A 26,534-nucleotide genomic window follows, 5' to 3' on the forward strand; every position below is an offset into this window, starting at 1 on the left:
GGGAATTGAGATGAGAGAGGAATTCAATCAAAATTGGCTGTTAACAAAATTTGTAGTAGCTTAGTTTAGTAGCTTAATGCCCCAGGGGTGATCAAAACTTTGTAATAACAATTTATTAAACATGCATCATATTTGATTCTACTAAATCTTGTTTTAAAAAATCAGCTCAAAGGAATCCCTTTTTTATTTCCTAAGTAACCTATCTTGCAGAAAATTATGTTTGAAATTTTATTCCAGGGCATAGAATATCAACTAGAGCCACTTGACTGAAGACTATATAATTGAACAAAAGTAAAATTCAACATGTAGTCTTGCACAGTCCTGTACTTTGAGCTATTAAGCTCTAATATTTCAACATGGTTTCTATAATGGGATAGGAGCAAAGATTTAGGTAAAAGGTAAACATTAAATTAGACAACAAGGTTGGCAGGTATCCAGATTAAATATATTTCAATCCTAGTTGTGTCCTATTTATATTTTTATTTACTTATTATGTGTATGAATGTTTTGGCCATATATATATCATGTGCATACAGAAACCTGTGGACACAAGAAGTGTGCATCAGAATCCCTGGAACTGGAACTGTGAGCTGCCTTGTGGAGCAAAACTTGGGGCCTCTGCAAGAGAAGGGTGAACTCCTACCTGGAGTTCCTACTAGGCATCTCTAGTCTCTGTTTCCTGAATTTAAAATCATATCACCATTAGACATATGGAACTACCTATTATAGCTATATCAACAGTATGAATTTATAAATATGAATTCAATACAGATAATACATTTTATCTGGGAGTAGTTAAAACTCAAATTAATACACGATGTTCTTAATAAATATAGGTTTTGCTGGGCAATAGTGATGCATTCCTTTAATTCCAGCACATGGGAGGCAGAAGCAGGAGGATCTCTTTAATTGGAGGCCAGCCTGGTCTACAGAGCTACTTCTAGGACAGCCAAGGCTACACAAAGAAACCCTGTCTCAAAAACCAAAATGAATAAATAAATATAGGTTTTAATAAAAGAAAGAAAGGAAGGAAGGAAGGAAGGAAGGAAGGAAGGAAAGAAGGAAGGAAGGAAGGAAGGAAGAACTGGGAAGGACTTGTGCTTAATTGGACGCTGGTCTAAGTTAAAATAAACCAGTGGCTTCATGAGCCACTAGATTCAGTAATACTATTTCTTAGTATATGAGAAATATTATTGGGAATATTTTTACTGATTTTTCTGGGCACAGACTATTGTAACAATTTTCCTCTTACCCCAATATTTCAGGCTTCCTAAACCTTGTAACAATAGCAACTTAAGAACCACAGGGTTTGGGGCTTAAGAATTGTCTCAGTGGTTAAAAGCTCATGCTACTCTTGCAGAGGACCCAATTTTGATTCCCAGCAACCAAATCACAAAGCTTACAACCACTTGTAACTCTAGCTCCAGGGTATCTAACACTGATTTCTGGACTCCGGTAGGACTTACACTCATACACGTGCAGAGAGAGAGAGAGAGAGAGAGAGAGAGAGAGAGAGAGAGAGAGAGGGAGAGAGAAATTACAAATAGAACTAAATCTTGAAAAAAGAAATAACATATTTTAAAATTGAGTTATGTGTGTAAAGCAGGGCTTACAGGGCTTAAGAGATAGTTCCTTGGGTAAAGGGCTTGCTGCCCTAGAATGAGGACCTGAATTTAAATACCCAGCACCCACATAAGAGCCATATCTGGTATGTGTCAGTAACCACAATGCTGCAGGGGACAGAGGCAAGTAAATTCCAAAGAATCACTAGCCAGAGAATTTAATAAACAGTTCTTATTAACCATATAAATTGGTTTCAGCAGACCACTACCTACACTCTACCTCATCGCATCCCTATCCCACAATAATAAAGTCCAAATTTCAGTGGATTTCTCTGAGGAAAATTGTGGAATATTCCTTTAACACTGTATAAATTATGCTGTGCTTGTTTTAATAAGAAGCTGACTGGACAACAGATAGATAGGATAAGGTTAGGTGGGAAAACAAGACTAAGGACACTGAAAAGAAGAAGAGTGTTCAGAGGAATCACCAGCCAGACATGGAGAGGAAACAGGAGGTACAAGATGAAAGAGAGGAAGAATGTAGATTAATATAAATGGGTTAATTTAAAATTTAAGAGTTGGTTAGTAACAAGCCTGAGATATTGGCTGATCATTTATAATTAATATTAAGCCTCTTCGTGATTATTGAGGAGCAGGCTGATGGAACAGAAAAGTCTGCCTAAAGAAAGTCTGTCCCAGAGAGTCTACTAAAGTAGTATTGGGTTCCTGGTTTGGAAACCCACCTGTGTTGTTTAATAAAGATATAACCTTTGGGAAAATGTGCCTCAACATTCTTAAACTGGTTTAGACGCTTCCTGTCTACAGTAATAACCTTGTGGGTTGGAGTAATAGTTAGACCCAAATAGGTGACCTGGGGAGTTGGCAGCTGAAATTTAAAAGGAGATACCCTGTAACCTCGGCTGGATAAGAAATTTAGGAGAGCAGAGGTGTTAGTTTGACTAACCTGTAAGGACGGGCTACAGAGTAAAATATCATCTACATACTGTATTAGTTCAGAGCCAGGGAGAGACAGAGAAAGCAGGTCAGAGGCCAGAGCCTGACCAAATAGGTGTGGACTGTCTCTGAATCCCTGTGGCAGAACAGTCCAGGTCAGTTGTGTGGACAGGTGAGTGTCAGGGTCAGTCCAGGTGAAAGCAAAGATATTCTGAGACTGAACACTGAGAGGGATAAAAAAGAAGGCGTCTTTGAGATCTAGAACAGAGAAGTGAGAGGTTCCTGAAGGGGTAGTGGACAGGAGAGTATAAGGTTTAGGCACTACAGGGTGGAGGGGGACCACTGCAGAGTTAATGAGCTGGAGGTCTTGAACCAGGCAGTAGGTTCCATTAGACTTTTTAACTGCAAGTATGAGGGTGTTAAAAGGTGAAGGGGTTGGATGGAGCAGTTTTTTCCTGAGAAGGTCAGAAATGATAGGCTTAAGTCCTCTTAGGCTCTGGAGTGAGAGAGGTTACTGAGCTTGGGTGATATATCTGGAATGGTTTTATAGCTGGATAATAATAGGCTGATGGTGTCTAGCAATAGAAGGGTTCTGGGTATCCCAGACTTTTGTGTCTACCTGAAAGGTTGGCAAGGGAAAAGAACTATTACAGTCAGTAGAGTGAGTGGCTTAGGAGAAGAAGAGGAGGAGCTGCTGGTGCATCTGGATGAGGCGAATGTGTTGAGCAAAAGAAATGGACGGTCCTACCTTAGGTAGAAGATCCCTTCCCATTAGAGGTACAGGGCAGCTTGGCACCAGTAAGAATGTATGTGTGAGAGGGATGCCTCTGAAAATGCAGTTAGATGGTGGTGTCTGGTGAGGTAGGTAAGGCTGTCCCCCAACCCCGACAATAGGGACACGAGAAGGAGAAGTAGGCCCCCCAAACTCTCTCAGGACAGAGTAGGTAGCTCTGGTGTCCAAAAGGAATGAGATGGGGCACCCATTTAGTTTTACCACTACCCTAGGTTCCCTGTGTGAGATGGGAATGGCCAGAGTAGAAACTGGGCAGCCTCAGTCATTGCTGTAGGCCAAGCCACGAAAGTCAGCCAGAGGGTGGTGGTCTTCGTCTGGCATTCCTATGTCCTTTGGGGCATTAGGACAGTCAGTTGACCAGTGACCCTTTTGGCAACATTTTGGACAAGGCCCTATCAGTGCCCTACATGGGGCAGTGGTGCAAGCCTGGACCCTATGGCCGTCTTTCCCGCACTTGAAACAGGGACCAGACAGCTTTCGGGGAGGGGGTTGGATACTGTTTGCCAACATCTGGCAGTTCCTTTTTGGGGTCTTTTCATCTCTCCCATGATATACCTTGAATGCTACCACTAGCACATCTGCCTATTGGGTCAGAGGGCTCTTCTCTAAACGTTTAAGTTTAGCCCTAATGTTTGTCTGTGAGACAAAGTGGGTCATGGGGGTAGAGGATTTAGCTCAGTGGTAGAGCACTTACCTAGCAAGCACAAGGCCCTGGGTTCGGTCCTCAGCTCTGGCAAAAAATAAAAAATAAAAAATAATTAAAAAAAAAAAAAAAGTTGGGCTGAGCAGTGGTGGTGCACGCCTTTAATCCCAGCACTCAGGAGGCAGAGACAGGTGGATCTCTGTGAGTTCGAGGCCATCCTGGTCTACAGAGTGAGATCCAGGACAAGCTCCAAAGCTACAGAGAAACCTTGTCTCAACAAACTAACAAACAAACAAACAAAACAAAACAAAACAAAAAACAAACAAACAAACAAAAAACCCCCAAAGTGGGTCATTAGGACCTGCCTGCCCTCAGGGCTTTCAGGATCTAAGCTAGTGAACTGAAGTAGAGCCGCTCTAAGAAGTGAGACTTTCATCCTTATCCTGAATTATCATTTCTAGTTTTTCATAATTTTAGGGCAGCCTTACAGAGGTCTGTCAGGAGACAGGTAATAAACCTATCTCTGGCTAGAGAGCAACTCTGGGTGTTATAATCCCATTGTGGTTCTTGGTTAGGAACCACCTTAGCCCCTGGAGGGTGTGAGGGGTTAGTCTGGTGAACCTCATCTGCATGAGTCCTAGCCTGTTCCCAAACCTGCCTGCGCTCCTCAGGAAGTAGATTATTAGAGAGTATCATGTATATATCTTGCAAAGGGAGAATAATGGAAGGGTTTGGATGGCTGGAATCAGGCACTTTAGCAGTCTGAGAACGAGTGGCAGGAGGAGAGAAGGTTAGAGCCAGGTCAGGGCCTTTGGAAATGGCTGCTGCCAAGGAAGAAACAGCTTTAGAAGAACAGGAATCTGGAAGGGGAGCTGAGGGAACAGACACCCTAGGTGTAGGAGTGGGAACAGAATCGGAGTCAGAGAATTGTCTGGTTCAGGCATAGCTAGGAACACATGAGCAGGAGAGAAGGAATCCAGAAGAGGCGGTTTAGCTCTGAGAAAGAAGAAAGCTATGACATAGGGCAACTCTTTCCATTTGCCTGTTCGCTGGCAGAAATTAGATAATTCCCATAAAATATTGGGATCTAAGGAGCAGCTTGGCGTCCATTTTTTGTTATTTTCTAAAGCATATTTGGGCCATCTCTTACTATAGAGACGGATATGCTTAGAATTCTTTAAGTAAGACATTAAGCTGAGAGGTTTTAAAGCTTCAAGAAGACAGTCTAGGGGAGAGGTAGGTCTGATGGGGTTGGAAGCCTTATTTCCCATGTCTGCAGCAGAGAGGCAGAAAATTAAAAAAACTAAAAAAAACAAACGTGATCCCAAGCCAAGGCCCCAGGCGTCCCTAAGGCCAAGGACGGACCTTTACTAGGCACAGGCTTGTTAGCCAAAAGACAGGGGCCTACGCTGTGTGAGGCTAGGATTCCCCAGGAATCCATAATAGTGTCTACTGCTTCATCAAGCCAGGAAAATGTGTCACCCTCATACAGCCTTAGGATCCACCCAACAGTGGTGGTCTAACCACAAGGAATATCTCAAACTGCATACGTAGGAGATGGCTAGAAATTTAAGCCTGCAATAGGGGCCAACCGCAGCCAATTTCAGTGAGTATTCTTGAAACTGGGGCTTCCTCAGTTTCAAGAATACTCAGTGAAATGCTGGATGTTCAATGGTCATTCCCATGGATTCAGGAAACTGTTTACACTGGCTGAAAAGTGGGGGACTCATCAATCGAACTAATGGTGTTGCATGTAGAATTATGTGGCCAGGCAAATGGACAGTGGTTGTCGCAGACAGAGAAGACTCCCTGGTTTATAGGTTTCCAGATGTTGTTTTTTTGCAGCACTCTTACCCTGTGGGGAAATGTCACAAAACACAACAGAATCCACTAACTAGAGTTTTATTAAGATAAGGTAGAGGGACAGATGTGAACAGACCTGTGGAAAGACATGTGAGTGAAATGGGGCCAGGAATCATGGCACCAGCTTATAAAGGTTGGGTCACACCTGTGCACACAGGCCCATGTGGCTATTCCACGCATGCATGTAGATCACATGGTTGCACTGAGCGCTTTACGAAAGCCATGGGGTCCTGGTCACAAGAGACGTTTTGACCCAGAAATGACTAGGTCCACCGGAAGTGACTAGGTCCTGCCCGGCATGCCCAACCATGCCCAACTGTGGGGGCGTGTTGTGAATCTATATCAGTTATTCCCTTAATAGTATCAACAATTTTCTTCTGCTTCTCCTCCCACATCTTTATTATTGTGCAAGTGTGTGTGGAGAGGTAGATGCAAGACACACAGAGAAAGAAAAGTTAAAAGTGAGTGTTGCTCAGCAAGTTCCAGGTTGTGGGAAACCGTGTCTCAAAAACCACAGGAGAGTGATAGCTAAAGACAGCAGGAACAAGCCTGGTGGTGCTGGCAGTGGCAGAAGCGGAGGCAATGGTGGCGGCAGTGCACGCCTTTAATCCCAGCACTCGGGAGGCAGAGCCAGGCGGATCTCTGTGAGTTCAAGGCCAGCCTGGTCTACAGAGGAGTTCCAGGATAGCCAGGCTGCACAGAGAAACCTGGTCTCTAAAAACTAAAATCAACAAACAAAAAATAATAAAATAAAATGAAACAAAAAAACAAGCTGAGGCTGCAGAGATGGCGCCTCAGTTAAGAGCACTTGTTGCTCTTGTCAAGAACCTGGGTTCTGTCCACACACCAATCTGTAACTCTAGTTCCATGGGATCCTGCACCCTCTTCTGACTTCTGAGGGCACCAGGTACTTCTGAAACACCCCAGTTAAACTCCTGCATCTCATTAAACCATCACAATTTTTCTGTTTTGTGTTTTTGGTTTTTCAAGACAGGGTTTCTCTGTGTAGTTTTGCGCCTTTCCTGGAACTCACTTGGTAGCCCAGGCTGGCCTCGAACTCACAGAGATCCACCTGGCTCTGCCTCCCGAGTGCTGGGATTAAAGGCGTGATTTAGCTCAGTGGTAGAGCACTTGCCTAGCAAGCACAAGGCCCTGGGTTCTATCCTCAGCTCAAAAAAAAAAAAAACAAAAAACAACAACAACAAAAAAAAACAAAAACAAAAACCAGCGGGTGATGCTGTAGTTCAGCTTGAGTTCCACAAAAATATATAGTCATCCGATACAGCCAGTCAAAAGTTACAGTCCTCCAGACTGTATGGAATCATCTTTGCAGGCCTCCTGAATGCATCAAACCACATTTTGTGTGTCTCCTGAATATAAAGAATGACTTTTGCAGACCGCTATACTGTAAAGAATGACCTATGCAGGCCTCCGTATTGTAAAAAACTACCTTCACTGGGCTGCTGAATGTAACGAATTACCCTTGCAGGCCCCCTGAATGTAACAAATAACATCTGCAGGGGTTGCAGAAGGCTCGCTGAATGTTCCATTGCATGCAATCACAGGGGGTATAAGAACAGAAAGTTATATTTTGTACCCCCCTACCTCATGCTTTGATCTCCGAGAAGCCATTTCCTGTAAGGGTTCTATTTTCTTTGAGTGTCTTCTAGGAAGTTGTCAGAGGTCGCCATTGCTCCTTGCCACCTTCTTGGATCTCGAAGGCGTCAGATCGTGACTACACAGTTTCTCCATATGGAAACTGTGAGGACAGTAGTGAAGAGTCACTGCCCTTAGAAGCCAGCCATGGGTGAGTTGATCAAGCTGGAGGCAGAGAGGATTCTGCTTCCCCCTTTCAACCTCCCATGATGCCTTAGAAAATGGGAGCCTTTGTAGTGAGGGCCTAGGCCTGTTGTTTTCAGCTCACAGGTACTGAGTGAAGCTGGGTAGATTATCTTCGGAAAACTTCCCTCCCAAATGGTGACGGCCAGGGTCATGGCTGAGCTGAGCTATTCTTCGAGTTTAAAGGGAAAGTTTGAGACATTTGGCTTTCTGAGGTCCGCCGTTTGAAGCTGAAAATGGTTTGCCAACTGCGGCGTAAGGGGTGGGGGTGGGGTGCAGGGAGGTGCTTGGAGATGGCTAGTGGTAAACTGAAAATTAACGTTCGTAGTGCAAGTACGTAGTGCACGTGGAACCCACAGTGGCCCTTGAATCTTCGCAGCCACCATTTGACTCAGCTGGCCATCTAGTCTAAAATGTCGAATATGTTGACTTGTCCACTTGAGGATACCTTTTCTAATATTATAACTGTTTGAATTTCAAAGCTTTACTGGAGCAGGCTTGGGTTTTGTTTCGCTCCTGCCCCACTGCACCTTTTTAAAATTTCTCGAATATTTGATCTTGAAATACTGTGTCAACACCATTCTCCTACTTTTTTTGTTTTTGTTTTTTTGTTTTTTTGTTATTATTATTATTATTTTTTTGAGACAGGGTTTCTCTGTGTAGCTTTGCGCCTTTCCTGGAACTCACTCTGTAGACCAGGCTGGCCTCAAACTCACAGATATCCACCTGCCTCTGCCTCCCGAGTGCTGGGATTACAGGCGTGCGCCACCACTGCCCAGCACTCCTACCTTTTTAAGGACTTAAATATGTTTCGTTTTCTTACCCCTTTAATTTTGCCCCATCTCGTCGTGAATCTGTCATTTATCTCTTCATGTACCTCATTCTGTACTAAATACCATTAGATGGATTTCATGCTTAGCTTTTAGTTGTTAATTCATTTCTTTTTCAGGGAACCACATATAATATACTGAACATTTTATTTTGATAGTAGGATAAATTCATCTCCTTCCAGGGGAGAATTTTGCTATTTTCTAGAAAGCAAGCAAACAAACAAAATTCTCTTGAACTGTCTGCTGCTGCGGCCCATTGTGGTTGCCACAGGACCCAGAACTAGGCCTAACTGCTGGCGTGTCGACTTCAGAGACCCTGAGTTGCCAAGTCTCTAAAAGCCCAGCCCTTACAACCATATGCACACAGCTCTACCATGACCAACCGGCGTGGCCAGTAGGCACTCAGTTGTCACAGGTAGAAGCCTCACTAAAAATATTTTTGTTTGGGATACCACACACAAAGCGAAACAAACCAAAGCCTGCAAATCTCCTAAACCTCATGAATGTTTAAGTTATTCGGATGAAAATTTTGCCTTTCTCTTGAAGGACCTATGTATTTCCAGTTAGGATGCACCCACTTGATATTAGTTTGGGGTTTTAGATTTTGGTACCGCTAGGACTTCCCCAGATGCTAAGGAAGCTTTTTCCCAGGGAGCTAGTTCTCTCCCAACCTTCAAAGATTAAGAGCTAAACCGGCGTGGTTTGTGTAGTTTGCTTTCTTTGGCAGGCATAAATTCACTTTTTTTTTCCCCTTTTACCACTATGGCTCTGTGGACATTAATCATACATTCATTCACAGTGCTTCAATGTCTTCTATGCCTCCTCAGGAAATCTACTACTACTGTGTGTGTGTTTTGCCTGTTTGTATGTCTGTGAGCATCCTGCATGGCTGGTGATCACGAAGGCCAGTAGAAGGCATCAGATACTCTGGAAATGGAGTTACAGGCCATTATGAGCGGCCATGTGGGTGCTGGGAATTGAACCTGGGTTCTCTGCAAGAACAAGTGCTCTTAACTGGGATTAAAGGTGTAATACTTATTTTTAAACGCCACTTTTAAAACCTCTTAAAGTGGAAAATTTGTGTTTTGACCTAAACCCTCTCACAGGATTATTGCATAAACTATAAAATGTATGTAGAGTTTATGTATAATTCTGTGCTCAGTAGCATTGTTTATAGAAATTTTTATTTAGACCTTTTGGAACATTTGAAAATAGATATTTTTCAATAAAAATATTCATTCTTTACTAAGCTTTTGGCCCAGTGAAGCTCAATTCTTGGTTCTTACTGTGGTATGGAAGCAAGTGATGGTAACTTCAATTTTTTTGTACAATGCCTTTAATGGAATAGCATATTAATTTAGTAAATGGCAGAGTTCAATTAATTATTATTTCTGAAAATTTAGTGATATGAAATTGTTAAATGAAAAAGCAGGTCACAGGTATGTTGCCATATGACTGCATCTTGCAAACACGTTTATATGCATAACGCATTCAATACAATGCAAATATACAGCATTTAGTATATTCATATATCACTGCCTTTTCTTTCCCTCTTGATTGATTTATTTCTTTTAAAAACGGAATCATTTATCATGCATTTGGTTCATTATACTCCACGATGATTAAAATAAATACCAAATTGTTGCTAAAACTTAATCAAATTAAAGTTTAATGTTTGGGGTACAAATACTTCATAAATGGTACCCATAGGAAGAGTCATGATATTTGATTTTTTTCCCTTTTTGTGGTGTGAATGTTTTTACTAGATATTGCTAACCTTTTATATACCCTTTAATTATTAACTATTAACTTTTAAATAATTATTATCAAAATTTATTTTTTTGGTTTTTTGAGACAGGGTTTCTCTGTGTAGCTTTGCACCTTTCCTGGAACTTGCTCAGTAGACCAGGCTGGCCTCGAACTCACAGAGATCCACCTGCCTCTGCCTCCGGAGTGCTGGGATTACCGGCGTGCGCCACCCCCGCCCGGGTATTTTAATTTCTTTATGTATTAGAATAAATATTCTTTTTTGTTTGGTTGGTTTTGTTTTGTTTTGTTTTCCGAGACAGGGTTTCTCTGTAGCTTTGGTGCCTTTCCTAGACTAGCTCTGTAGACCAGGCTGGCCTCGAACTCACAGAGATCCTCCTGCCTCTGGTTTTGGTTTTTCAAGACAGGGTTTCTCTGTGTAGCCCTGTCACTGTTGCTACTACATTGTAGCGAAGGGAGTGATGAACACGTGGAAGAGCAGGGGGCTTGCAGCAGGAAGGCTGTATAATTCAGGAGAAAACCAGTGGTGATCTAGCCTGGGGGCTTACAATGGAGGAGGTATGAAGTGGTGAGATTAGAGATACACTTATTTTGAGGAGAGAGGGGGCATAAATTCTAAGTCAGTATTTACTGGTTTGTTGTCTTCTTCTCCTTCCACCCCTTTCCCTCTCCCCATGCCCCCCTCCTTTCCCCCATCTCTGCACTCTCTTCCTCCCTCCATCCCCTCTTCCCCGTTTACTTTCCCTCTTTCCTCTCCCCTTCACTACTTGCTTATGTTCTTTTTTCTCTTTTTTTAGGCAAAGTTTTTTGGTTTTTCAAGACAGGGTTTCTCTGTGTAGCTTTGGAGCCTGTCCTGGATCTCACTGTGGACCAGGCTGGCCTCGAACTCACAGAGATCCACCTGCCTCTGCCTCCCAAGTGCTGGGATTAAAGGTGTGCACCACCACTATGTAACTCTGGGTGTCCTGGAACTATGTACATGGAGCTGTTCTGGTAACTGATTTTAGCCCAAACTAGCCCTGGCCATATTCTCTTAAGTAGACTGCCTTTCTTCCTCAGCCTTTCCAGTATCTTCATTTACAGTCCTGTTCCATCAAGTTTGATTTGATAGTATTTGAGTCATCAGGATATGGGTCTACAGATTTCACTCGCCTTCCTTCCCTTAATCCTTATATTCTTTTTCCCTCCTCCCTTCCTTTCAACCTCCCCTGCTTTCTTTTCCTCTCCATCCCCCCTGCCTCCTTTTAAATGCTTTTTTTGACAGGGTCTCCCAGTGTACTCTAGATTAGTCCAAAATCTACTGTTCTCCTGCCTCAACCTCGTTAGTATTGTAGTTGTCTTTTGAAAAAATATCTTTAGTGGTTAAGTAGAGCTCATAGGGGCTCACAGAGACTGAATCGGCAATTAAAAGGAGCCTGTATGGGTCCTCTGCATATAGGTTATGGTTGTGTAGCTTGGTCTTCTTGTGGGAATGGGAATGTCTTTGACTCCTTTGCCTGCTTTTGAGTTGTCTCATCCAACCTTGATATGAGGATATGTGTCTAGTCTTTTTTTTAAAGACAGGGTTTCTCTGTGTAACTCTGACTATCCTGGAACTTGCTCTGTAGACCAGGCTGGTCTCAAATTCACAGAGATTCTCCTGTCTCTGCCTCCCAAGTGCTGTGACTAAAGATGTGCGCCACCACCACCCAGCTGCTAAGTCTTATTGTAACTTGTTATGCCATGTTTGTTGATAACCCTGGGAGGCCTGTTCCTTTTCTGAAGGGAAACCAAGGAGGAGGAGATCTGGAGGAGAGGAGACATGGAGAGGAGACTGGGAGAAGTAGATGGAGAGAAACTTCGATCGATGTAATGTATGAGAGAAGAATAAATAATAAAAAAGCAATCTTCTAATTTAATGTGCACATTTCTAGGTAGCTGTGTATTTGTACTCTGCATGACTAACATGCAGTTCATTAATTCTACTCTTGCTGGCAATATTTCAGAAAAATTGATGATTATCAAATTATGTAAAATTGTATTTGCAACCAACAAGTGTCCCAAAGCCATGATTAACATCATCTATGAATAAAAACGCTTCAAAGGAAAAGAAAATGTCTTTAGTGGCTTAGAGCACCTGCTGCTCTTGCAGAGGACCTGGGTTCAGATCTTGGCACCCACATGGTGGTTCACAGCCATCTGTAATTCCAATTCTAGGGTATCAGGCATGCACGTGGTCCACATACATACATGCAGGCAAAACGCATATATATATAAAATTATTTTTAACTCTAGTTTTGTCATAAGGATCATTCTGGCTTTGTAAACTAAGTTTGTCAAAGTTCTTTTTATTATAATTGTTAAAATGGTTCCAGAAAACTGGAGGTTAGTTTTTCTTTAACTGGTTTGTAGAATTCATCTGTGAACCATCAGATTCAGAACATTTTTTATATAAGTGTTTTTGATTACTGCTAATTATACTTTCTGTTTCTTCTTGATTCAAATTTTGCAGTTTGTATGTGTTCAGAAATTTATCCATTTCTTTCAGCTTTTCCAGTTGTGGTATATAATGAGTCATGGTATTTTCTTAAAACCATTTGTATTTCATTTCTAATGTCTCCTTTTTCATTTCTCTTTTTATTTATTTAGTTATTTGTCAGTTCTTAGGTCTTTTCCCTTTGTTAGTGTAGCTAAATATTTATTAGCTATATCCTTACTCTTTTTAAATTGATTTTTTATCATGCATGCCTTCTCCTTTTATTTTTATTTTTAAAATTGATTTTACATACCTTCCACAGTTTCTCCTCCTTCTTCTCTTTTTGCCCCTCCACATCCCTTCTGCATTCCCTTCTCCATCCACTCCTCCTCTGTTCCTTTTCAGAAAGGGGCAGACCTCCCCTGTGAGTCAACAAAGCGTGGCATATGAAGTTGAGGCTGGACCAAGCTCCTCCCCCTGCATCAAGGCAACCCATCACGGGGAACAGGTTCCCAAAAGCCAGCCAAGCACTAGGAACATGCCTGCTCCCACCGCTGGGAGTCCCATGAGTAGATTTAGATGGATCTTCTACATTATTTTTAAAATTTTTATCTTAATTTGTGCTCTCATCTTTAAAATTTGCTCTGCTGACTTTGAGTTTGCTTTGTTGTTGCTTTGTTTTTAATTGTTGTTTTTCAAACTGTGTTGAGTATAGCTAATCAATGTGTGCTGAAACTTGTATCTTTCTTCTCAATTCCAGACCCAAATGATGAGATAATCCCTGTCCGAGAAAAGGAGAAAGATGTGAGTTCTTCCCAAGAAAGTTCTAGTAAAGAGAGTACTTATGACGACTCTCATGAGGACAATCTATGTCTACAACTCCAGGACAGTGATGGAAACATTCAGACAAAGAATGCCTGCAGTGACCCTCAAATACTGTAGTAAGTAATATAGGCAAGCTGGCTTTCATGTAGTATCCCTTGAGATTGTACAATTTTCCCACTCTCTAATTTTTCTCTCATTTCAAAACAAAGTGAGTAGCGATGAAAGCCTTGCTTAGAGAGCTGTTTATCAATGAATTAAGATTGGTACTTTTGAATAGACTTGTGGCAATTCTGAGTATTTATAAATAGATCTTTCTATAAATTTCTCCACAGCAACTCCTCTATCTTCCAAGTCAATGAAGATGATGGTACATGTTATGCTGAATGCCACGATATAATTTTTCCAGAGGACGAATTGAACAGTAGCATAGAGGATGAAGCCTTAGGGGGCTGGTTCAAGATCACAGTGAGTAAACTCATAGGTGAATAGTGTGCAAGCGAGGCAGGTCAGGTAGTGTAACTTTGATCACATCTTCAGAAAAAGCAATAAAAAGACAACAGGATGGGTACAAGAAGGTAAGGTCACAGGAGGAAGCCGAAGATGGAGGTAACTCTAAGGAACATGGAGAAGCTTTCCCCCAGTTATCTCAGTGTGGTTCAAACTGAGATTTTGACAGCAGTGAAATCTTGGCAGACAGCCAGGTAAGTCTTACATAGTTTATACTCAACTGGAATCTTATAAAAGTGAGGTAAGTTTTGAATAACTGGCTTTTATAGTTTGGAATATAAACATTGAAATACAGAGAAAGGACAATTTAAGAAAGCTACACAGAGAAAGAAAGAAATGGGAAGGAGGGATAGAAAGAGAAGGAAGGAAGGAAAGAGAACTTGTGTCAATTGTCTCCATGTTACAAGTCTTTTGAAAGAGTAGGTCAGGATAAAATATTACATTTTATCTGTGTTCTTAATATCGTGGGTTTTTTTTTCTCTTTTATTCCTTGCTTTTGCCCACAGATTCCAAATGGGAGAAAGTACAGCAAGATGTGGATAATTAATTTACTCCAGAGCCATTGCAGTGTGGCCTTCACACCAGTTGATGTAAGAGATAACATGAATCCCAGTGTGTGTACATGGGGCTAAAGAGAGGCCAGGGTCACTGCAGGACGCTTGCCTCCATCATCCATGCTGTTGTCTCCATTCCTTATAGTTCCAATACATCAGAAACCAGATACAGTTCTTTGTCCAAAATTCTAGAAGCGCCTATGAACTGAAGAATATAAACTACCAGCTACGTGATGAGGAAAACAGAAAGGTTGGTGTTGATGGACTTCCTTTTAACTACTTCTTGAATAGATGAAGCCAGGCCAGGATTGAGTCTGTCTCTGGGACTGGAAGTCCTGATGCTTCTCCTACCCTCCCTTTACACAGATATCTATCTATGTTAGTTCATCTATTGAACCTGTATCTGTGCAGTACAAGTTAACACCAGAACAGATGGAGATCCTAAAGGTAAGTCATACTCGAGACACATTGTTTCCACTTCCTAGATTCCTCCCTTTTCCCAACTCAATGAAGTTTCTGTCACCAAGACCCCAGAGCCTCAGAGTCATTCTCTCCATATCTGTCCCTGCAGCTGAGCATGAAGAAACGATATAATGTCTCCCATAAATCTCTGTACCTCAAAAAGTTTCGCTTTGACTCAGGTAAGACTGGCAGCAATAACTGTAGGTCACAGGTCTTCTAGAAGGAAGACAATGAAAACCCGAGAAGGGGTCTGCACTGGTGCTGGTCCAGACAAACCTCTCTTTACCTACTAATTACTTTCTCATCATTTCCTGAAGACTTAACGGGTCATGGGATTGACATATTTCTGAACAGAAGAAGCTGCATGGCTGCTACCCTTCAGGTCATCCAAGTAGATTACCCTGAGGTGAGGCCATAGAGCCAGTGATGATATTTGGTGGAGGACTAGATAGGATGGAGTGCAGGGAGGTTTGGCTCTGAAGAAGTATATAGTAATGATAATGCTAAATCTTGCTCCCCAAAAGCTATTGTCCTTGAACTTGAGCAACAACAAAATATACTGGCTAGATGGCCTGTCTGAATTAATAGAGAGAGCCCCTCAAATCAAGATTCTGGACCTTTCAAGAAATTTGGTAAGAGGATAAAATTTGGGTTGTGGGTGGAAGGTAGTGTACACTGTGATGTGTGACTGCAAGAGGCAAGGAAAGTGCCTCTGTGTGAGGGTAGGGGCTAAAGGTGCTAGGCCTTAGATATATGTCTTTTCATGGGGCACTTTACCAGTTCTCCCCATTCTTTCTCAGCTGAAGACAGTGTGGGAGTTGGAGAAGATGAAAGGGCTGAAGCTGAAAGAGCTGTGGTTAGAAGGGAACCCCTTGTGCAGCACCTTCCCAGACCATTCTGCCTACGTAAGGTACTTCCTGCCTGCTGACACCCTTCCCTTTCATGGATACCATTGCCTCCTGGTGGGAGGAGGCAGGCCTGGTCCTCCAGGAGGACCACAGGGCCCGCCCTCTCTCCCCTCTCTGTACTTGGCTGTGCTCACAGGCCTCCTTTGCTCCATGTCTCCTGCATGCCCCCCTCCTCTATTGTGGGCCCTGTTTCCCTTGTGTGAGTTTTCAGCCTCCTCCAAGCAGGCCCTGCCTTTCCTCATCTCGACAGCATCAGGCCTCCTCCCTGGTCCTGAGAGGAGCCTCCGGATCTTGTTCCTGAACGCTCCCCTCTTCTGTCCCAGGCTGCCCTAGAGGTTGTCCTGCCCAGGCTGAGGTCCTAGGTGATGCTGATGTGGACATCGCTTCCTCTGATCTACTGTTGGGATCTCTGTCGTCCTTGGGGGGGGAACCTGGCCTCTCTGGATCAGGGATCCAGGAGTGGGCCGAGACTGGGGAGCCAAAGGCTCCTGTAGCAGGAAGGGAAGGCAGAGTGTAGCAGAGGTTGAGGAGACAGAAGATCTGGTCTCATGATGCCTCCACCCTCCTTCCTTCCCTGCCTATACCCATGGACCAACAACCTGCCTTGCTCATCATCCTACCTAGCACATAAGCCTTGAGTAGCCTGAGACAGGCAAATTGACTCCTTGGATAGGACCCACATTCAGACAGGCACAAGTGCACAAGAGTCTTCAGGAGAGAACCAAGTGATCATAATAGGAGGCCATAGGGCTTCAAAGCCATGCTAAGCTGGGAACTCACTCATATCACTTCTGCTTCTGGAGAATGACTCTTGCCTCCAGGGATGCTCTTTATCCTCAGCTCACTCAGGAAAACTAGAGGCTGTATGTCTTGCCAGGCTCAGTAGGATGCTTGTTTTCATTCTTGCTTTGGGTCCCTGGACTAGCCCAGCAGGTGTGAAGGAAATAGCCACAGCAAGAGAGGCCTTTTGTCCTATATGATCTTAAACCTGCTGTCTCTGGCTAGACAGAACATCTCCCATTCCCTTTGCATTTTTCTTCTGCCCCCTTTACCTTTACTCTCTGGGGTCTCCCTCTTGTCCTTCGCCATTCTCCCCTTACCATCCATTTCTGTCACCATCTACTGTCACCCTGCCATCACCTCCTTGCCTCTTGAGCCTTGCCTCCCTCAACTCCATTTCCCAGCATTTCAAAGACACCCAGACACCTGGCAAGGTGACAGGGCCCTGAGATCCAGTTCTATGCCCTACTCGTTTAAAGGCCTTCTCTGAAGACTCTGAGGCAGAGGGAGATGCAGGGAGAGGAGGAAACCCTGGGCCCTAGGCTCCCAATGTGGCTTCTTGTGGCCCTAGAGAAGGGGGCCAGTGAAATATGGGTGGGAGTTACCCAGGCATGGGAGGCAGGTAAGGAATGGGAGGAGAACAAGGGAGAGAACCAGGGGCAGGTGGGGACACTGGGAGAAATGCTACAAAGACTTGAACTGTCAGTCACTTTTTGTGGTTTTTGGTGTTTCAACAGTGCTGTTCTGAACTGTTTCCCGGAGTTGTTACACTTGGTAAGGTCCTAGCCTCATCATTTGTCTCCTCTTCTTCAAATACAAGACCTCCATTCTTCCTGGTTAATGTCTGCCTCAGACTAGTATTCTTTTTAAGTGCTATGAATTCTTGAAAGAAAAGAAAAAAACATGGACATTTTCCTTCAAGGAGAGGGGAATCCCATAGGCAGAGAAAGACAGAAAGGGGGAGAAAGGGGGAGATATCTTTCAGACACTCACTGTAATCTCATAGCCCATGCTGTTTCTTGGGCCATTTCACACCTTATTCTTCTGTCTCTTTAGCTCCTAGGGCATCATATGCCATGTCCTTCATCTCATCTGTGCTCCTAACTTCTTCTTTCCTGCAGGATGGCTGGACGTTATTCCCGACAGTTGACGCTGACACCTTGGAAATAATAAAACCACGTAAGGTGAGGAGGGGCCATCAAGATTCAAGGAGTCGCAAGGGAAGTTTTTGTCAACCACATAGTTTAAAAGTGTCCTTCATTTTAGGAAAGCTATAGAGGATCTGAAAGTCTGAAGAATCTGGTCGTGCAATTTATGCTTCAGTGAGTAACCCTGGGAGTATGAGAAAATAGAAGGCTAGGCTGGGCTGTCTTAGCACAAGTTTGCCCTAAGAGTTTTCAGGTATGACTTGGGACTTGGACGAGAGGTAGACTGCTTCCTTGGCTGCACTTCTCATAGGTATTACTTGATCTATGACTATGGTGATCGACGCAATCTCCTCACTGCTTACCATGCAGATGCCTGCTTCTCCCTGACCATTACCTTCAACTCTAACAAGCCAGACATGTGAGTATCACAGCTGAAGCTTTATTCTGGGACAGCAGGTTCCACCTCTGGCACACACAAGGGTGAAAACACCCATAAGGACTGAAATACCTACCCGATTGTTCTTCTTTTCCCCCTAGAACAAGTTTAGAAGAATACTGCAAGGATAGCAGGAATATGAAGAAGCTCAAGGACTCCAGTAAGGACGTAGTGAAGTGCTCAAGAAGGCATAGAAATGGGTCAAGGTCCAGTGGGGTACAATGACGACCATCTTTGATTCTCTACTTTATACAGCTTTGCGGCGGCGGCTGCTGAAGCACAAAAAATGTAGCATTGTAACCTGCCTTCAGGAACTGCCAAAAACTCAGCACGATTTAAATTCCTGTGTAGTAGACATTTGTGCCCACACAGTGAGTACCTCTTTCTTCCCTTAGGCATGGTCAGAAAGGTACAAGTAAGTAAGAAGTTTTGGAAGAATAGTCAAAGACTTAGTTTACCATTTTCTTTTCTTTTCTTTTTTCTTTTCTTTTCCCTCCTCCTCCTCCTCCTCCTCCTCCTCCTCCTCCTCCTCCTCCTCCTCCTTGTTCTTTTTTCAGTTTTCTGGGACAGGGTTTTCTCTGTGTAGTTTTGGTACCTATACTGAATCTCAATCTATAGACCGACCAGTCTGGGTTCGAACTCACAGAGATCCACCTGGCTCTACCTCCCAAGTGCTGGGATTAAAGGTGTGTGCCAGCACTGCCCAGCTACCATTTTCTTTCTTTTTAGGAAAAGATGATCTGCTTTTCTGTCAATGGGGTGTTCAAAGAAAGTAAGTGTTTGGGAGGCTCCTTTCTCTTAGCAGAGGTTCCTCCCAGAACCTTGCCAGCTCCCCACCCTCCTGTTCCCCTTTCATTCTCTCCTCTTTCTTACTGATTCATTGTTTCCCACATGTTGTTTTCCACCCATGTCTGTCTGCCCTGCACAGTTCAGGCATTATTTTGGCTATAGAGTTTGATTGCCTTCATTTCAAGTCTTTACTTTCTGAACTGTGACCTGTTAACCCTTCAGTTTCCTCATTTCCCCAATGTGGTTAATAATAGCCATTCCTTAGGCAGCTAGGACATAGGAATAAAGTGGATTAATTTGTCAAGGAAACTAGTCTACATTAACGGGGCCCTATCATGGAAAACTGAGTATTTCTATTATTTCCTTCTTTTCCTGAATCTTCTGACTCTCAGTGAAAATTGTCCCAGTATGACTTCCTTCTGAGTGATAGAGTATCTGGTCAGACTCGCATTGGAGAATGGTGTGTGAGTTTTTAAACCATGTGCAACCCCAATGGGTTTGTTTGTTGGTTTGTTTGTTTGTTTTGTTGCCATTGAAGTGGAAGGAAAGTCTGAGGGATGTATTCGTGCCTTTACCCGGACATTCATCTTAACTACTGGCAGATATTTCAGGTGAGTACTATGTTGTGTGTTGCTATAGAAATACCCATTTAACCTTGAGCCAGTGGTGCATTAGTATACTCTTGGGAAATTCTCAGTATCATAGAATGCAAACAAGTAGCTCTAAGAAGTTGTCTCAGTGAGTGATTATGAGCATGGATTGATTTTTTTTTCTTGACACTCACTAATTAGCTGTGTAACCTTGGGCAAGTTATTAGTCTTCTCTGTGAGTCAGTATTCTCTGAAAATGTGCAATGTGCAAGTGGCCACTTCTTTTGCAAAGGGTAAAGAAGCTAGAGTTAAATTTACAATTTAATGAAGCTGATAGGAAATCTTTCCAAAGGTAATCCTATGACAGGGGCAATGGATGTCAGCTAATGAAGCATGCAAATAGAGTAGAGGTTTGCTCTGAAGAGCCTACTTTTCTTCCAGGCTTTGCATTGTGAATGATGAAATGATCCTGAGGAATGCCAGCCCTTCAGAGACCAAGAAGGCCTTCTCTACCACCATGCCCACAATCTTCTGTGCCCAGAGTTCTCAGCAGATGAAGGATTCCTCCACCCAGACTGATTTGAAGTGAGTTCTCGGACTCACTGGCAATAACCTTGAGTTAAAAGAAGTACTTCACAGCTCTTTAGATGTTGTGAAGTCAAGTCATGGACCAAAATTCAAAAAAAAAATATGCGTTAATTTTATAGTGATGCTATAAGCAATTTAAAACAATGTAATGTTTATATCAGATAACGTGATATACTATGTGTCAAATTGTAAGGAAGACGTTAGAAGGTATAAATAATGAGATGTGTCAGCCCTGTTTCAGGGTTAAAAATCTATATACAAAATTCAGTTGTATTACTCTGTTCTAGCAATGAACAATTAAAAAGTAAGTTTAGAAACCAATTCCAATTGTAATATCATGAAAAAGAAACATACCCAGGGATGTTTAGCAAAGATCTGGAAAAGTATTACAGAAATAAATATGACTTAAATGGGTGGATATTTTATTTTCCTGAACTAGAACACTTAACAATATTATGGGAGTAAACTTCCCAATTTTTTGTTCATATTCTATGCCTATGCAATCCATATAAAAATTTGAGCCACCACCTTTGTAGAGACTTGCAGGTCAACCTTAAAATTCAAATAAAGGTAAAGTGAACCCATAATAGAAAAATAATCTTGAAAATTAAGAAAGTTGGAAAACTCACTGCAAAGTTACAATAAACTTATACTAAAGTGTAAGAAAAAAATGCTAGGTGCTATATATAGGTCCAAGAACAGATACATAGAATAAGTGACAAAGTACAAGTTCAAAAATATAAAACCATGTATTTTCATATTGATAGAAAATTGATTTTCAAACCAAATACATCAAAAATACCAAGAGGGACAAGTATCTTTTTCAGCAACTGGTACAGGAACAACTGGTTATCCCACTCACAAAAGAATCACATAGAAGAATAACTAGCCAGATGGTGGTGACTCGTGCCTGTAATCCCAGCACTGGGGAGGCAGAGCCAAACAGATCTCTGTGAATTCGAGGCCAGCCTGGTCTACAGAGTGAGTTCCAGGACAGGCACCAAAACTACACAAAGAAACCCTGTCTCGAAAAACAGAGAAAACAAAACAAACAAACAAACAAAAAACAAGAAAAAAAAATCAAGTAAAAGTGGGTCTGGTGCCAAATGTGGTGGCGCACACCTTTAATCCCAGCACTCAGAAGGCAGAGGCAGGCAGATCCCTGAGTTAAAGGCAACCTGGTCTCAAAATGAATTACAGGTCAGTTAGGGAGGTCTTGTTTCAACACACACACACACACACACACACACACACACACACACACACACACGGAGGTCTTGTTTCAACAAACACACACATACAAAGAAAGAAAGAAAAAGAAGGAAGGAAGGAAGGAAGGAAGGAAGGAAGGAAAGAAAAAGAAAGAAAGAAAGAAAGAAAGAAAGAAAGAAAGAAAGAAAGAAAGAAAAACAGGTTTTTGCAGTGAAGGGGGAAATGAGCTGGTCATATAGCTCAATTGGTAGAGCGCTTACCTATGGAGCACACAGCCCTGGGATCAATTCCCGGCACCACATAAACTGAGCAGAGTTGTGCACACCTGAAGTGCTAATACACAGAAGTTCAAGCTCAACTTCATCTGCATAACAAGTTCAAGATCTGTCTGGGTTACATGAGACCCTAGCTAAGAAATACATGAATAAATCTCAAAAGCCAGAGGTCAAAATTATAAAAGTCTCATAAGAAAACAGAAGATCTGTGTTATTGAATTAGACAATCTGATATATAGCAACAAACATACAAAAAATATAAAATCAGATAAAGTAGATTTTATCAACTTTCAAATCATTTTGCTTCAAAAATATTATCAGTGAAATAATAATTGACCAAGAAGCTATTTCCAGTTGATAACCTGTCCCGCCGGGCGGTGGTGGCGCACGCCTTTAATCCCAGCACTCAAGAGGCAGAGGCAGGCGGATCTCTGTGAGTTCGAGGCCAGCCTGGTCTATGAAGCTAGTTCCAGGAAAGGCGCAAAGCTACACAGAGAAACCCTGTCTCAAAACAAAAACAAAAACAATTGATAACCTGTCCCAAAGGGAAAAAATGGGTTTTCTCCAATGAAGTCTTATTGGCTTTATAAACCACACTTAAGGGTAGACCCCATGCTCAGCAGTAAATGGTCAACACAAAACACTCAGTGGTGGGTTTGAAGATTTTCTTTTGTCTCATATTGCTTTGTTTGGGCTTTAAAAAAAATCTCATTGGACTATTGCTGGTATATTATGGTTTCTGTTTTTTTTTTTAATTTTTAATGGTGTGTGTATGTTTCTTGTGCTTTTTCAGTTTTTTAATATCTGTTTTCCAAGTAGAGAGAGAAAGAAGGCATGGAATAAGATGGGTGGGGAGGGGAAGAAGATATGGGAAGAAATGGCAGGAAACCGTGATCAGAATATATTGTATACATTTTCAATTAAAAAATTTAAAAATTCTAAAAAAATGAAAGATGAATTCAATAAATCAGAGAGATTTGTGTATGTTTGATAAAGAACTTGTCTCTAAAATACATGACAAATTCTTAGAATTTAATAATGAAAAGACCTGTACCATTTTTAAATAATTCACTACATTCACTTATATTTTGTAAAAGCATGCTATGAGGACTGTGTGGAGGTTGGAGGACATCTTTCAGAAGTCAGTTCTCTCTTTTCACCAAGTACAGTTCATGGAATCAAATTCAGGTTGTGAGACTTGAAGGCAGTGCCTTTTACCTGCTATCTTCGTTACATTTCCCATTCCTGACCAAAAGCAACTTGGAGAGGAAAGAGTTTATTTCAATTTGCAACTCTCAGGTCAAACTCCCATCAGTGAGAAACATCAGGAAAGGAACACAAAGCAGGAACTTGGAGGCAGGATCTAGAGCAGAGGCCATGGAGGGGTGCTGCTGGCTGGCTTACACCTCCTGGCTTGCTCAGCCTGCTTTCTTAGAGCACCCAGGATCATCAGCTCAGGGGTGGCCCCATCCACAGTGAGCATGGACCTTCACATCAAGCATCAATCAAGAAGATGTAGGCCAGGTGTAGTGGTGCATGCTTTTAATCCTAGCACTTGGAGGCAGAGACTAGTGAGTCTGAGATTGAAGTCAGCCTCATCTACATAGGGAGTTCCAGGCCAGACAGGACTACAAAGTGAGACCATGACTCAAAAGCAAAACGAAATGAATAAATAAATAGGTCAGGTAAATCTGAGCTTTGTAATGAGTATATAATTACAGCACTTGGTAGGTAGAGATGAGAAGTACAGGAACTTAACACAATAGTTGTAGACTGCATAGTTTGTTCAGGGGCAGCCTGGGGTACGTGACACTGTCTCAAACAAAAGGACAGAACCATTGAAGCAGATCAGTGGTTACAATAGTATCTAGAAATGGAAATATAGGAGTAACTGCTAAAAGATAAGGGGTTATGTTTGTTCTTCATTTTCTATTTAAGATGAGGAAAATGTTCTGGAATTGGATAACTGACAGCTGTATAATATTTTGAATATATCATCATTGAATTGTACACCTTAAAGAAGTAAATTCTTGTGGGGCGTTGGTGGCACACGCCTTTAATCCCAGCACTGCCAAAGCTACACAGAGAAACCCTGTCTCGAAAAACCAAAAAAAAAAAAAAAAAAAAAAAGTAAATTCTTTTTTGTGTGTTGTTGTGGGTTTCTTTTGTTTGTTTGTTTGTTTGTTTGTTTGTTTGAGACAGGGTTTCTCTGTGTAGCTTTGCGCCTTTCCTGGAACTCACTCTGTAGCCAAGGCTGGCCTTGAACTCACAAAGATCTGCCTGCCTCTGCCTCCTGAGTGCTGGGATTAAACGTGTGTACCACTACCGACCGGCTAGTAGTAAATTCTAAGATATGACTTACATCTCAATTTAAAAACAATGGGAAATTTTGTAGTTTTAAATTTCCACTTGTTATTTTCTTGGGCTTCATTTTTAAGGTCTGCTATTAGGAATGTCCCCGTGTTTCTGCTTTGACTTCTGAGCATAAGTGATGACAAACATTGTGGGTTCTGCCAGGTCTTTTTTCACCATTACAATAGTGCTAAGTCTGGCACACATATCCCAGTAAATGAGTAGTAGCATAGGTTAAGTGGTGGCACTTTGTGGTCGCTGCATCTTTCTTGTGTTAATAATGGAGGTTACCTGTTTTTCTCCTTACCCCCCACCCCCCACCCCATCCCCTGCCAGGTATCTTGAGGACGAGTGGGACAGCATTGGAGATGATGAGGCCCTTGGTACAGTCCAGGTGAGGCTAGAGAATCAAGGAGGTGAAAGATAAACGTCCCTGGGCCTTCAGCAAGATGGAGTCCCAGTGCCTGCAGATGGAACTCAGGGTACCAGACACTTCTAATATCCCAACTCTTTTTCCTCCAGACCCAGGACTAGGCCTCAATCGAATTCTTCAAGCAAAAGTCCTAAAAGGAGCCCTTGGAGGTCCTCAGCATCTACATTATTGTTTCTAAAGCCTCACTACCCCTGGGGCCAATTGTTCTGTTACCAACCCCCCTGCCATTTAGCTTGCATAATAAAAGACATTGTTGCACGTTGTACCCTGTATTGCACTTTTCCTGCTACAGAGGAGCCAGGACTTAATGGCCCTGTGTACCTCCACTTTCACCACATTAGTCTAGCAGGCTTGCTTCCATGGAAACTTGTGAATAAATCCTCATGGTAAAGGACACATGATACTTCCAGTAATGCCTTTGCAGACCAGGAAATCTGTCTGTCAAGACGCTCTTACCTGGAGGCTTGCAAGAAGCATACACGTGACAACCAGGGCCTCAAAGGGGCTGCCACCAGGCTAGTGAGTTTGTGGAGAAGGAACAAATGGTGAGAGAGCACACGGTTTAATTCTTTCTGATCGTTTGAATTCATGCCTTGCTGTGTTTCATGATTTGCACGTGAGTGGGTGGTGAGGGGGCCTTTTCACAGCTCCCTATGCTCCCAGAAATACTCCTGTCTTTTTGTCTTCTGGAAGTTGCTGTGCAAGGTGTTTGCGCACCAGTCAGCCCCTGCTGGGGACCACGGGCGTCAGGTTGTGGAAGTATTGCTCATGGAGAGGCTCCGGGTGCTCTGTGCCCAAGTTCTTGAGGGAGGGCCTTCAGACCCCTATTCACAGCAGAGGTGTTATGCCCAGATCATGACCCCAAAGAGACCATAGTAGACCGTGGATGTCCAGAATGCAACAGCAAGGTTTATTCTATAGATACAAGCCTAGACAGGGAACTCCCAAGGTTCCTACACCCAATACAGTGAGGCAGGGAGGAGTTGCTCTTTCTTTGTGTGGCTAGCTTTTTAAAGGCAAAAAAACCCACAAGCCCTTCAGGTGGTCGGAGGGGGTTGGCTTGGGTGCTACTGGGATTGGTTTATTTTTATTTTTGAAGGTTCCTGCTCTCTTTTAATTGGGTGAGGGTATGTAACCTTGACATTTACTGGTTGGGGGTTACAATCATCATTTCGGGGGCAGTCCGACACAAGTCCCAGGCTTTGTCCTTGAGCTGCCAAGGGGGCTGGCTCAGTGGTTCAGGCTTTGTCCTTGAGCTGCCATGGGTGTTAGTTATTTAGTGGTGCTCTTACCCCTCGAGGAACAAGTCCCAAACACGACAAATCCACAGAAGAGCTGTTTATTAATGAGGATAGAGGATAGAAAAGATGTGACAGGCTTGTGTGAAGCACATGCGTGAGTGAGGAGAGAAGAGAAGAGAAGAAGAGGAGAGAGAGAAGAGAGAGAGAAACCTGTGCCAAATGGCGCTGGCTTTTTAAAGAGTGGGCCGCGCATGCTTACAGGACCGCATGTGGCTACTCCATGCATGCGCGTAGATTACATGGCCGCACGCGTGCTTTACACAACCATGTAAAGCCACGGAGTCCTAGCCACATGAGATGTTCTGACCTGGAAATGGCTATTTTGAACCGGAAATAATTAGGCGGTCCGCCGGGCAAGCCCAACCGTGTGGACATGTTGTGATTTCCTATCAATGGGGGCTGGCTGGCCTAGCACGTACTGACTGTGGCTCAGTGGCCCAAGCTCTGTCCTTGACTTGAACATAGCTCTAAGTTGGTAAGGTGTCCCAGACAGTAGAATGTCAAATTCCAGCCAGGTATTAAATGGGAAATTTGTAAAATTTGTTTCGCAAAACATGGATTTCCTCTATTTCTGTAATGCAAGTACTTTGGACAACAAACTGGCATACTTTTTGAAATTCAACTAATAGTGGCACAAAGTTTTTAAATTAGAGGCATGTAAATGGAGA

At 42.7% G+C, this 26,534-nt stretch overlaps 1 protein-coding gene across 1 annotated transcript; it reads left to right on the forward strand.

Annotated features, from left to right (window-relative positions):
* The first annotated feature begins 7,947 nt into the window (after positions 1-7,947).
* On the forward strand, positions 7,948-25,441 carry LOC118574782 (nuclear RNA export factor 5-like). Its single transcript, XM_036175662.1, has 21 exons — positions 7,948-7,987; positions 13,467-13,647; positions 13,864-13,996; positions 14,545-14,628; positions 14,738-14,842; positions 14,959-15,039; positions 15,164-15,233; positions 15,372-15,460; positions 15,579-15,686; positions 15,855-15,964; positions 17,480-17,516; positions 17,864-17,926; positions 18,009-18,064; positions 18,201-18,308; positions 18,428-18,486; positions 18,582-18,697; positions 19,056-19,098; positions 19,654-19,726; positions 20,147-20,290; positions 24,469-24,526; positions 25,259-25,441. The coding sequence occupies exons 1-21, from the start codon at positions 7,948-7,950 to the stop codon at positions 25,439-25,441; spliced, it is 1,941 nt and encodes a 646-aa protein (XP_036031555.1).
* Positions 25,442-26,534: the final 1,093 nt, after the last annotated feature.

This window comes from Onychomys torridus, chromosome X, assembly GCF_903995425.1.
Source record: "Onychomys torridus chromosome X, mOncTor1.1, whole genome shotgun sequence".
Lineage (NCBI taxonomy): Eukaryota > Metazoa > Chordata > Mammalia > Rodentia > Cricetidae > Onychomys > Onychomys torridus.

Bases quoted from the DNA above. Each gene is read 5' to 3' on its own strand.
- LOC118574782 (XM_036175662.1), top strand. From the start codon at position 7,948: ATGGCTAGTGGTAAACTGAAAATTAACGTTCGTAGTGCAA. The intron at 13,648-13,863 runs GTAAGTAATATA...ATTTCTCCACAG, and splicing joins AGTGACCCTCAAATACTGTA to CAACTCCTCTATCTTCCAAG. The intron at 15,040-15,163 runs GTAAGTCATACT...CTGTCCCTGCAG, and splicing joins AACAGATGGAGATCCTAAAG to CTGAGCATGAAGAAACGATA.